Source organism: Cavia porcellus, unplaced genomic scaffold (genome assembly GCF_034190915.1).
Source record: "Cavia porcellus strain 051 isolate PalLab524CR breed Dunkin Hartley unplaced genomic scaffold, mCavPor4.1 scaffold_11, whole genome shotgun sequence".
Classification (NCBI taxonomy): domain Eukaryota; kingdom Metazoa; phylum Chordata; class Mammalia; order Rodentia; family Caviidae; genus Cavia; species Cavia porcellus.
Window position 1 is genome coordinate 74,070,759 of NW_026947494.1, and position 12,786 is coordinate 74,083,544.

General features: G+C 40.9%; 2 protein-coding genes across 7 annotated transcripts in view; one reads left to right on the forward strand and one right to left on the reverse strand.

The window, feature by feature from the left end:
- Positions 1 to 4,608, reverse strand: part of Tgs1 (trimethylguanosine synthase 1) — a 41,818-nt gene extending 37,210 nt beyond the window's left edge. Inside the window, exon 1 of one of the 2 annotated variants that reach the window (XM_063258488.1) lies at positions 4,507 to 4,608. Coding sequence is in view for 1 of the 2 variants with exons in the window: in XM_003465983.5 (XP_003466031.2) it covers positions 4,230 to 4,333 (104 nt within the window). In the remaining variant the exon portion in view is untranslated. The other variant, XM_003465983.5, reaches the window with a different exon arrangement.
- The window catches only part of Tmem68 (transmembrane protein 68), a 32,535-nt gene continuing 24,267 nt past the window's right edge, over positions 4,519 to 12,786 (forward strand). For 2 of the 5 annotated variants that reach the window (XM_013148476.3, XM_063258492.1), the window contains exons 1-3: positions 4,519 to 4,659; positions 10,182 to 10,226; positions 11,167 to 11,560. In XM_013148476.3, coding sequence (XP_013003930.3) covers positions 11,236 to 11,560 — 325 coding nt within the window. In that variant the 5' untranslated portion in view covers positions 4,519 to 4,659; positions 10,182 to 10,226; positions 11,167 to 11,235. Of the gene's footprint in view, positions 4,660 to 4,742; positions 4,838 to 4,873; positions 5,031 to 5,118; positions 5,290 to 10,181; positions 10,227 to 11,166; positions 11,561 to 12,786 lie in introns of those variants that run through there. The other 3 variants (XM_063258490.1, XM_063258489.1, XM_063258491.1) reach the window with 3 other exon arrangements.

Here is a 12,786-nt window from a genome sequence, read left to right on the forward strand (position 1 = left end):
CCTAGCAGTCAGGAGGCTGAAGCAAAAGTTCCAGACCAGCCTGGGTTACAAAGTCAGCTCAAGGTTAGCCCGAACTGCATAGCAAAAAGCCACACAGACACACAAACCTGAGTCATCTTGTTAAAAGGCTTGGTGCATTCAAAGAACGCTGGAGATACAACAAAAGGACCAAAAGCCACTTCAAAGGGTACCCCACTGGCAAAACCAAATAATAACAGGAATGACATATAATCCATTAACATAATGAAATGAATAAACAAATACATAGAGGGAAAAGGCAAAAAGGCACCTAGCTAATGCATGCCAAAGGGATGAAAGAAGCACTGTTTTAACAACCTTCGCAGAGGGAGCTGGTTGAGGTACGCGTTGTCAATGAAGGCTAAGGTTTGCAGGACTGCTGCGGAACAGGATGTGTGAAACACGAGTATGCCCTGTGTTAGTTACTTTTCTCGTTGCTGAGACAAAATACCCCAAACCTAAAGTTAAGGGAGGTGTGTGTGTAAACCTCAGTTTGTTGAGGTTTCAGTCCTTAACCTGCTGGTTCCAAGGCCGGGTGGCACATGACAGAGGCAACTGTTGGTGATGGTGGTGAAAGAGAGCGACGGTAACGGCATCTTTCTGTTCCCTTTATCTTATCCAGACTGCCGGGATTAGGGCAGTTCCAAACCAATCAGTGGGTTAATTTAGTTATCACACACCCTTAATACCAGCACCACACATTCTAGATTCAGTCACCTCTGAAGAAGCCCTCTGTCTGCAAGATGCTTTGCGGGGGACATCTAGACACAAACCGTAACACCCCTCCCTTTCAAAAAGTGACTGATGCAAGGGAAACTGACTTTACAGCACTGGGGTTATAGGCATGCATGAGCATCCTAATGTTCACTGCCCAGTGAAGAACTTGGGGGATACCCTCGAGCTTGTATCTATTTCTTTCTCATGTACCTCTTTTGCCCTTTTCATATTGAAAAATGTTGAGCTGACAAGGTAGTTATAGTCCCAGCCCTGAGGGAGGTTAAAGAAGGGGGGTCTCAAGTTCCCAACCAGCCTGGGCAATTCAGCAAGACCCTACTTCAGATTTTAAATAATAAGGAAAAGATCTGGGGATGTAGCTCAGTGGTAGAGTCCCTGGGTTTAATCCTCAGTGCCAAGAGAACAAAAAATTGGAATTCCTCAAGGATAACTTCCCTCACTTCCATTAATGGCTTCCACTACCATCTAAAAGTGAACAACTCAAGTTTTTAAGATTAGCCTAGATTTCTCCAAAATTTCAAACCAGCTGTTATGGTTTGTGGCTAGATATTGCCCCAAAGTCTGGTGGAGGGTCATAGGTGGGGCTTTTCAGAAGTGGCTGGATCTAGAGTGTATGATGCTGGGATTAAGGATGTGTGATTAGTAAATGAGTCCACTGACTGGTTTGGCATTGTTTTGGGTGTGGACAATGGGAAGGCCCATCCAAGGCTCAAAAGCTACCTGCCCTAAGGCATTTGGGGACAGTAAGAGGCCTGGATAGAATATAAAGGACTAGTAGAGTTCCCTGCAGGTGGTACAGAACACAGCAAAAAGAAAGAGCAAGAGACAAAATGGTGGTGCCACAAGGAGCTGGGATGGCCAGCTGCTCCAGGGCAACAAGAGGCCATGAGGCAGCCAGCACCTCAGTATTTACTGATTACATCTGTATCAAAGACAAAGGGTGAAGGATAGTGAGGGTTTCCAGGAGCAGTAATGGTGACCTTGGTGAGCTAGAAAGAACAAGCATTTCTGCAAGACAAGACGAGGGTGATTCGGAAACTGCAGCTTGCCCAGGTGCCCTATCATCCTCCGCAGGTACTGTCCTGCCTAGTGATGCCACACTGTCACTAATGCTAGGGCTTCAGCTATGACTAAAAGAAAAGCAGGCAGAGTCTGTGTTTCAATCTGGCTCAAAGGGCATGACAAGATGAGCTTGGCCATCCACTAGGCTCAATCTATAATCTGTGGTCCCCAACACTGGAAAGAAGGCTGCTGACACTGTTTGTGGCTTTTTCGTTCTTTGCTGCTCTGATTCTCTCTGCAATGCTCCCTCTGTATCATCCTGCCTTGGAGCCAGCCGACTATGAACTGAAACTTCTACAACTGTGAACCAAATAAACTTTTCCTCCTTTAACTGTGGATGTTGGGTATTTTGTCTTGGCCATGAGAGAAGTATCTGGACACCAACATATACCAAATATGTCATCTATCCTTGTGCATCCCATAGGTTCCCCAGAATGAAAATACTGCCTGCAAAATCAAGTTTATGATCTTACTGCTGTCCCAAAATAAAACTCACAATTCAGTGAAAGGCAGCAGTACAAGGCAGAAACCAGAAAATTATCCCTGACCTAGTTACCATCCCACCCTTTAACTTTCCTTTCCACTACCCCCATCTAGTCCCATCTCCAAGGCCAGCAATTTCTCTGTCTTTCTCCCTTTCTACAGTCACCTACCCTAATCCAAGCCACATAATTTCTTGCCTGGACAGCAGACTTCAGCGATTCTCTGTCTCTCTACTGTAAGAATAATGCTAATCTGATCTTTTCACCTACTAGTTTAAGACTGTGTTATACAGATGCTGTTTGATTTATGACGTGGTTATGGCCAGATCTGCATTCTCCCACTCAAATTTACCCTGATCTATTTTCTTAAGGTCCCTCTCTGCAGTTTACTTCCCAAAAGAAACTCAAGATCCCTAAAGAAAGGATGTTACCAAAGTGTCATGTAATTCTCACAACATTTCTAACTGTAATTAATAAAGTTGTTGTGTAATCAGCTATCTTAATATTTATGTTCTTTGCCAGAAAGTCCACTCAATGCATGTGGGCACAGGCTCTGTCTTATACCCAAGTGCTTAAAAACATACAGTACTGGTACGCAGCTCAAAAACTATTCACTGAATAAATTCATGTCTGACTACAAAAGGGTTAATAATCTTTACACTAAATTTAATATGCTGTTTAATTGGGGGGACATTAATTTTTCAGTTTATTCCAAAGTAATGAAAAAGAAGTCTTCAAATTTAAATTCAATTACATTGAAGATCTATCACCTATTTGGTTCTATAAGGATTTTAATCTAATAGAAAACATGTGAGATTAGGGTAAATACTAACAATTTAGAAACGAAAAAATATTTAAGTGGCTCAACTCACACATTCAATAAAAATCTCCAGACTTCAATTTTCTAATCACCCTCACACATAACTAGCTAATTTCCATAAAGGGGCAGTTTTAATATGAAATAAACACTTCCCCAAAATAAAAACACTGATGTAAAAATAGGCCTTTTATCTGAAATCGTTAGAGGTTTAGTTACATCCATTTGGCTTGCATAGATTTTCCCCCCAAGGATCGAATCCAAGGTCTTCACACTGAGCTACATGCACTGCCCTTTTCTATTTTTGATTCTGAGAGGTCTCTTTAAGTTGCTTACTGGCCCAGAGTGGGTTTGAACTCACCATCCTCCTGCGTCAGCCTCCCGGAGTGCTGGGATTACAGGCAATGAACTTGCCTGCCTAAGCAAAGGAGCAGATTTTCAGGTTTGAAAAGAAATGTCCACCAAATAAATCACTTCACCTTCACTTTGGGTAGCACTTTCATTTTACCTTCACTTTCCTCCCTCGCCTAATCCCCCATTCTGGAGATTGAACCTAGGGCTGCTGCGCTGAGTCACAAGATAAACTGCCGAAATCGGGCTGGAATTTAGGATCATCCTGCCGCCGCCTCCTGGAGGATTGGGATTACAGGCTTAGACCAATTTGCCTGATGTTCCTCCAATTTGTAAATGCTCCTTCTTTTTGTAAATATAAAATGACCTATTGATTACCACATCTTTTCATAACAGCCTACAAAATCAGATTTAGTCTTTCATTTAATAATAATGGTAATAGGCAACCACTCCGTTAAGTCAGGAATTAATTTTGCGATCTTTGTGTGGTGCGTGTGTGGTAGCTCTATGGATCTAACCCAGGGCCTCGCGAGGGCCAGCCAAACGCTCTACTACTGAGCTACACTACAATTTTTAGATCGGATCTCGATAAACTAACCAGGCTGAGAACCTCCTGCTTCGCACTTGTGAATAACTGGGATCACAGGCAGGCGCCCCTGAAATTGTAAACAATACCTTGCTCCTGGTCAGTGAACAATTACAATTAAGTGTGTCACAGCTACACACTTGGGGATAGAAACGATGAGAAAAGCGCTCCGACTTACTCCACAAACGCCCGGGAGCAGAGACAATGAATTCTGCAATCCTCCTCCTGGCCTTCAACGTAGAAGAACATTTCGGCCACGTGACTCCACTTCTCACAGCACATTTTGCCCGCTCCCAGCAGTCCTGCCGTACGCAGCGCGGGCTGGACCTGTGCTTCGTAGTCCGAGACCGAAAGCAAGACTTGGCAGGCCAGACTAGGTGGTCAGACGCCGGCGCAGCACCTCTAGGGGAGAACCCACCGGGAATCCGCTACAGGAAGAGGCTCTTGGAGCTTACCGGAAGGGGCGGGGAGACGGGCGGTGTCACAGCCAACACCTTCCGGGCTTCTCTCTCGCAGGTTGCTGGGAAGAAAAGTGGCCGTCCAAATCATTGAGTTTCTCCCGGCGGCAGAGCCACCGCGAGGGCCCGCCGGCGGCGGCGGGGGTAAAGGTGAGCCGGCTTCCTGTCCCCCGTTCCCCGGGGCTCGTCGGTTCTCTCCTTGGCTTCTCCGCGTCCGGCGTCGCGTCAGTCTCGCGGGACTGGCAGCTGGAGGGGTGTGCGCCGGTCTCCCGGGGCCTCTCCGGATTGGCGGCGGCGGCGGGCTCTGAGCCGGGCTCGCGTGCTGCAGGTTGGGGAGGGGAGGTCGCGCCCGGGACCCGCGGACGCCGTGCCGCCCCGCGCCCAGACCCCGGCTCGCGGCGTTTCGCCTGCATGTGGTCCGGCGGCGAGGTGCCCTGGGTCTCACCCGGAGGCCGCTTGCTTCCCGGTGACTGTCCCGACGTCGGGCGCCTGGTGCAGCCTCGTTCACAAGGGCTCGGGAGGTGGGCGCTGGGATGCGGGGTTCGCGCCCAGACCTCGCCGGCCGGCGCGGGGCCCGGCGGACGCCCCTTTATTCCTACGTGGCTTGGGCAAGGGACTTGATCGGGAAAAAGCGGGGTGGGCAGCAGCATCCAGCTCGTGGGGCTACTGGATTGACTAAGACAAACTTGTGTACCGAAGCCGTCGTTTGTGCAGTTCGTAGTTTAAGACAGACCAGTCCCTGGGACTTTGCAGCCTGTAAAACAGGTCTCTGCCTGCCTGGTAAATAGCTAATAAAAAATGTAAATGTTCCTCTAGCTAGGCTGCAGAAAACTGTAACAACGCTGATGAATGGGGGGAAAGGCAGCCAGTGTCAGGTAGTAAGTATTCCGTGACACTACCCAGGAAACTTTCTCAAAGAAGCAAGTTCTGACCTGACATTTATTGGAGGATTTGTATTTTGTACCTAAATGGCATTGGTACTTCTGGGGACAGAGCTAAAATCCAGACATTTAGAACCGTCATTGATATTTTGACCTCGTTTACGAATGAGTGAAAATAGAAAATAAATTTTAAAATGAACAGTTTATTTGCAAACCATATTACTGCTGCACTTTGAGCTCAGAAACAGGCTAGTTTTGGTGGTTCAAAAGATGCAGAGTTACTGATGTACCAGTTTAGATGTGTAACTTCGTTGAGATTAATGGATATGAACGTAAAGGTAGAACGGAAATCGTCAGAGTAGAAGACTTGAGCTAAAAGTTGGAGGGGATGCAAGGATTTTTACAAACTTAAGCTATAATTTTAAAAAATCTTGAAAGGCAATTTATATGAGAACTTTAAGCCTGCAACTTGAAATCTACAAGTTTTGTCTTTTTATTATATAAATTCATATTGGAATTAAATCTTTTATTAGTACATGTTTGCAGTTCAACATTATTACAGAGTTGTACGTATTTGTGGAGTACATTGAGGCGTTTTTATTTCTGTTTTTGTTTTGGTACCAGGGACCTCACGCTTGCCAGGCAGGCACAAACACCAGATCCCGGGCCAGCATTGAGGCATTTTAATACATGTGCACATTGTATAGTGATTAGATCAAAGTAGTTAGCATGGCTGTCATCTCAGACATTTTCTTTGTGTTGGGAACACTCAAAATTCCCTCAGCTTTTTAAAATATTCAGTTAATTATTGTCAACTACACTTGTCCTGCTGTGCTTAGATCATTGGAAATTATTCCTCCCACCCAGCTGTTCACTGTGTCCATTAAGCATCTTCTCTTCAGCTTTACTTCTGCCATACCTTTTCTAGTTTCCGGCAGTCATAGTTCAGTTCTTTACTTCTTTGTTATTTCAATTTCACTTCCACATGTAGTGCAAGAATGTGTGAGCATTGTTTTTAACATTTTGTTAGTGCCCTGTAATTCCGCCCACGATGCTGTAAGATGACACAATTTCATTCTTTTATGACTGAATAGTGTCCTACTGCATGTACATAGCATAGTTAGTCCATTCGCCTGGCAAAGGACACCTCGTTGATTTCATACTTCACTGTGAACCGCTGTGTGGTGAACACTGGAGTGCTGATGTCTCTTCATTTCTTTTAGCTATACACTCAGTAATGGAATTGCTGGATTATATCATAGTTTTAGTTCTTACAGAAACTGCTGTACTGGCTATCGTAATGTACATTCCTATCAGTAGTATATGACAGTTCCCTTTTCCCTGCATCCTTACTGTTTTTTTGATGGTAGGGACTGACAGGGCTTTTTGAGCACGCTAAACATGCACTCTGTCCTCTATCAAATATATCTTTAGCCCTACATTTTTAAAATCTTTTTGATAATAGCCATTCTAACTGGGGTGAGATGATTTTTCATTGTGCTTTTAATATGAATTTCCTTGATGAGTGTTAAATATTTTTACTTGTTTCTCATCTGTATATCCTTTTAAAAATTTAGTTTAATTTTTAAAATTTGTGCATGTTTGGAAAAATGTCTGTTCAGGTCATTTGCCTCCCTCTTTCCCCTGTAACTGCTGGAGTTGAATCTAGGACCTTTACACTGAGCTAGTTCCCAGTCCCACTCCAACCCCTTTTTTGAGATTGGGGCTCATAAATTGCCCAGGCTGCCCTTGAACGGGAAATCTTGCCTCAGGCTCCTGAGGAGCTGGGATTACAGGTATGTGCCATTTTATCTGGCATGTTTGTCTACTTTTAAATTGATTTATTTGTGGGTTATTTTAGTCTTTTGAATGCCTTACATATTCTGAAAATTGACTCCTCCCTTTTTGGAGGAATGGTTTGCAAACACAGTGTTTTCTCTCCTGCTTAGGTTATCTCTTTGCTGTTTCCTTTGCCATATTGAAGCTTTCAGTTTGGTACAATCTCATTTGCTAATTTTTGCTTTTGTCACATGTTCTTTAAGGATCATATATTTAAAAAAAAAAAACAAACTCTGCTCACACCTGTTTCCTGAAGTTTCCCCTATATTTTCTTCTAGTAGTTTTAAAGGTTTGGGTTTTACACTTAAGTCCTTTATCCATTTTGAGTTGACCATTGTTGCATATAATGAGAGATAGCTGTAGTTTTTTCCTGCATTTGGGCACCCATTTTCCTGGTACCTTTTATTGAAAAGATGGTTCTTTCTCCAGAGTATGTGCTTGCTTTCTGGCTGTGTTCAAAATAAGTGAGCTGTAAAAATGTTCGTTTATTTCTGTAAACACTGTTCTGTTAATTTGGTCTGTGTGTGTTTTACTCCGGCTCTGTGACTGTGTAGGTTACTGTAGCTTTGTCATGTGTTTTGAAGTCAGGTATTATAATGCCTTCAGCTCCCCTTGTTTAGCGTTGCTTTGGCTATGAGGTATTTTGTGGTTCCATGTGATGTCATGGATTTTTCTAGTTCTGCGAAGAACATTTTTCTAATTCTTCGCATGTCATTGATATTTTGTTGTAAATTGCTTTGAGTCATTTTGAGTTCTCTGGACATTTTACTAATGTTCTTCCAACCCTTGAACATGAGATATCTTTCCTCTTTTTTGTGTCTTCTTTAGTTTCTTCCATCACTGTCTGTTTTGTAATTTTTATTGTAGTGATCCTTGGTTACACTTGGTTAGATTTTTTCCTAGTTTTTTTTCACTTATATAGATAGGATGCACACAGCCTGAAGGTAATATTTGATATTTTTAGTGCACTGGCTTTTTAACTGTAACTTGTCACGTTATATCCAGTGTGGAATGTTTCACTTGTTTTTGTTCAGGAAGTTTCTGATTTTAGAGGATTTTAGAGGATTTTAGATTTTGGGCTTAGAGCTGCTCAAACTCTATAGAGAATAGTGTACTATTCTCAGATTTCTGGTCACTTCTGGTGGTCTTGGAATATATCCCTTGTGGATAAGGGAACTCGGCTATAATCTCTGCTGTCTTCCTGATTTGTCTGGAGGAAGTCCTAAAGGGTTGTAAGATTTTATAGTCCTATGAAAATTGGAAACAAAACTAGATTGTCGCAAACAGGTATTTTAAAGCAGTAATGCTCAAATCATTAAAATGTTGATTGAGCCTAGGAAAAGTTTCTTTTGATGTCTATAAAAGGTTCGTAATATTTGTTGTCTACTAACAATGTTTAAGCACTTTTTAAAAATTGAGATATAATTTACCATAACATTAATCATTGTGCTTTGTACAGCTCAGTAATTTTTTAAAATGTCTTTGCAAAGGTGAACAACCATTGCTGCTAATTCCTGCATATTTCGTTGTCACAAAAACATTTTGTTTCCATTACAATCTCTCCTCATTTTCCTCTCCTCCCCAGGCACCACTTATTTTTCTGTTTCTATAGATTACCCTTTTCTGGTCATATAAATGGAATCATTAAATATATGGCCGTTTGTTTTGGCCTTTTTTTTTTTCACTTATACTGTTTACAAGACGTATCCATACATGAACCAGTAGGATACTGTACATCATTCTTCTTCATGTTTGAAAAATATATTATATGGATATACCATATTTTATTTAGTCTTTCATCAATTGACGGACATTTGAGTTATTTCCAATTTTCAGCTGTTACGAGTAACGCTGTAAATATTTTATAATTTTACATATGGATATGTGTTTTCAGTCTTCGTAGGCATATAACTAGGAGTAGAATTACTGGTCCTTTTTGAGGTCCTGCAAACTTCTTCAGGGGTCACACTATCCTCACCCATTATGTTTAAAGAGTCTAATTTTCTACATCATCATCAACTGTTTTGTAGATTGAAGGTCTCTTAATAGGAAAGGCTCACATTTTAAAATCTCCCATTCTTAAAGCACTAAAGTTTGCACTTTAAGTGATCAAACAGAGGTGATTATAGTAATTCTACTCTTTAGGTAGACCGGTTATGATATGATAAAAAATAAAGCCCTGGTTGGAGGCTTAATGTATGCTGTGTTTATGTTCCGTCACCAGATGGGCTCAGGTTTCTCTCAAACAAATGCTATTTGTTACAAGATATTAGATTAAATTAGTCTTTTGTCCCTGGAAGAACAAGTCAAAGTGTCTGCCCTGTTAAGGAGGCAGTTAGCAAGATAACTGTGGAATTAAGACACTGTAACCACTCTTGTGTGTGTCTCTTTTTTCTGTCTCTTTCATTTCTATATGTCATGCCTCAGTCACAAATGAATTCAGGTAATTTTTCATTCAGATTATATAGCATAGATAATAGTAAGATTACATAATATGGAATAATAGTAAACAATCTCTAATAATAATAGAATCAGAACTAGAAAAAATACGAATGGAAGAAGATCAAGGAACTCTTATATGGGAAATTATGATCATAATGACTGTAATTATACCATTGTCATGTATGGTAAAGTTAGTAAAAAGTAGTTTAATCAGTTGCATATCCTAACTTCATGCTTTGTTTGGTTTGCAAAGAAGCAAAGCTCTCATAGCAATGTTAAGACAGATTTTTAGGTAGGTTTACATGGTAGCATTAAATAGTGGTCCTTAGTATAGCATTGATAGCATGGGTATGAATTTAGTTGGGATATACTAGCCCAGGAGGGTAATGGTATCTGTCAAACATTTGCAAATGTCAATTGATACTTATTTTTTGGAAATTTTGATTCTAGATGTTAACAGTTATCTCCTGTCCTTACTTGTATATTCCATTTTTTGTCTATATTTTTCAGGTTACATACATTGGCGCTTGGCAGAAGATGTTTATGTAATTTCTGGTAAGTCAAGAGACTGTTTTAGAGTCAGTTTATATAATAATTGTACAGTGGTAGTCTTAGTCACTTAATATTTTAGAGAAATTTTGGTGACTGTAAGAAAGATAAAACAGTACCGATTACTTTGTTATTGTGTAATGTCAGAAGAGTAGCTAGGTTTTCTGTAAATTTGTTTCTCAATAAAAAGACAGTATCTGCCAGGCCTGGTGGTGCATGCTTGTAATCCTAGCACTTGGGAGGCTGAAGTAGGAGAATCACTGAGAGTTTGAGGGCAGCCTGGGCTACAAAATGAGTTGAAGGCCAGCCTGAACTGCATAGTGGAGACCCTTGTACATATACATACATGCTTAGACATCTCTTTTGAGGACTTACTGTAGCAGACACTTGAGATACAATGACTCCTTTAAACCTTATAATATAGATAATACTTTATTTACTATTTCCATGTTACCCACAAAGAAGCTTAGCTGTAGGAGATTTATTGTGCAAGGTACACTAGGAAGCAGAAACCCTGTCTCAAAAAGACCAAAAAGTGTCCAAAAATGTGTATCATTTCCTAAAGAATTTGGTTAAATTTACTGAATCAGATAATGATATTTTGTGAAGAATACCATTTCCCTCAACATGACCTAGTTTAAAATCTAGCTGTTCAACATAATCTACTTACAATATGAGTCAAATTATTAGGTCAGTCTGAAATTTCAGTCCTCATCAGCCTTGTCCTATCTCAGTCACAGCTTGCAAGTTATTTCAGATGCTAAGCTCAGCATACTTCATGAGCCAACAGGTGAAACTGTAATTTTTGCATTCAAATCTACCTCACAGTCAAGCATTAAAAGGTCTGCTAATTTTGGAATTAAGGAATGATAATAGTATTTGTGTAGACTGATGCATTTAACTTTGTTGTTGGTAGGAGGATAATTGGATCATTTTTCCTTTGTAGTGTCAAGATTGAAGACTTGCTTTAGCAATGAAGAAAGAGACTGAGTTCATCACTTTCACCTAAAGAAAAATGATAGACAGAAATCAGACCTGTGCTGCAGGACAGGATTCTCTGCCCTATATGACTTGTCTGGTTCACATGCTTGAAGAGTGGCTTGATGTGGAGCAGCTGGAGGACTACTTGAATTTTGTAAACTATCTCTTGTGGGTTTTTACGCCACTAATACTTGTAATACTTCCTTATTTTACTATCTTTCTTCTCTACCTTACCATTCTTTTCTTACACATTTACAAGAGGAAAAATGTGTTAAAGGAAGCCTACTCTCATAATCTGTGGGATGGTGCCAGGAAAACAGTGGCCACAGTGTGGGATGGACACGCAGCGGTGTGGCACGGTAAGCCGGGATGCTTTGCTCTCTGGAGTTCACGATCTGTGTGTTGCACTGGAAGTCTGTTAGCATTCCATCTTACTGATGATATGCGTGGGGTAATTTTAATCCCTTTGCATTGACTTAAGCGTGTTCTGTTGGCTAGCCTGTGGTCTGTTTTGGATAACGTCCCATGTGCTAACATTCCATTTTATTTATTGAGAAGATACTGAAACTTACAGTGAAAGTATAGTTGTTCCTGATTATCGATTTGCATGCATTTACATTTGTATAACTCTTAAAATTATTTTTTCCAAACATTATTTTCTATTAAATGGAGACCCACACTGCTCTGAAGACGATTGCTACAAGCTAAAACTGGAAAGTTAATACGTAAAATATCTAGAAGAGTAAGACTAATTAAAGCTGAATAGACACTTTTTTAAAGACTTTAAATTATTTAGCATTTTTTTCTAGTTCTATGCAAAATAAGTTCAATTTTCAGTGTAGAGATTTTTAAAGAATGAAATATTTACTGGTATTATATTAAATGTCATTTATACACCAAATTTGCTTACTTTCTGTTTAATTCATCTTAGAGGTAAACATGTGTTTTGGAATAAATGTGATGGCTATGAATTTCCCTGCAGGAAATTCTTTTATGATTTGAGATATTGCACACTTACTTGTGGGGTCTTCATTTGGCTATTGTGAAAATTGCCCTCTGGTGACCTGTTTTCAAGGGCTTGGTATTTTTCTCTATTAAATTTTCTGCATTATTCTGCCAGGGCCTTGTTTACTGGTTTCTTTTTTTGAGGTATACAATGATATTTCAGATTAAAAGAGGCGGTGCTGTAGTCCCCTCTTCACTGATACACGAGGATACCTAGACCAGGTAATCTATAAAGACTAGGTAATTTGTTTTGGCTCACAGTCTGGAAGTCCAGCAGCATGGTGTTAGCCACGGTGAGGGCCTCATGCTGCTGCATGCATGGTGGAAAGCAGAAGGGCAAACAGCACATGCAAAGAAGCGAAATGTGTGGGGTGCCTTTTCTACCGAGCATGCCCTGTAGGTAACCTAGACAGCCTTCCAAGAGTGAAAACACTTCTTCCTGGGAACGGCATTAATCTGTTGAAAATGGCTCTGTCGCTGTCGCCCATACACCTGAGGTCCCTTCTAAGAGGGCCACATGGAAGAATTAAGTCTCGCATGAGTTTTGGTGGGGATGAAGCAAGGCAGCATATGACAAAGA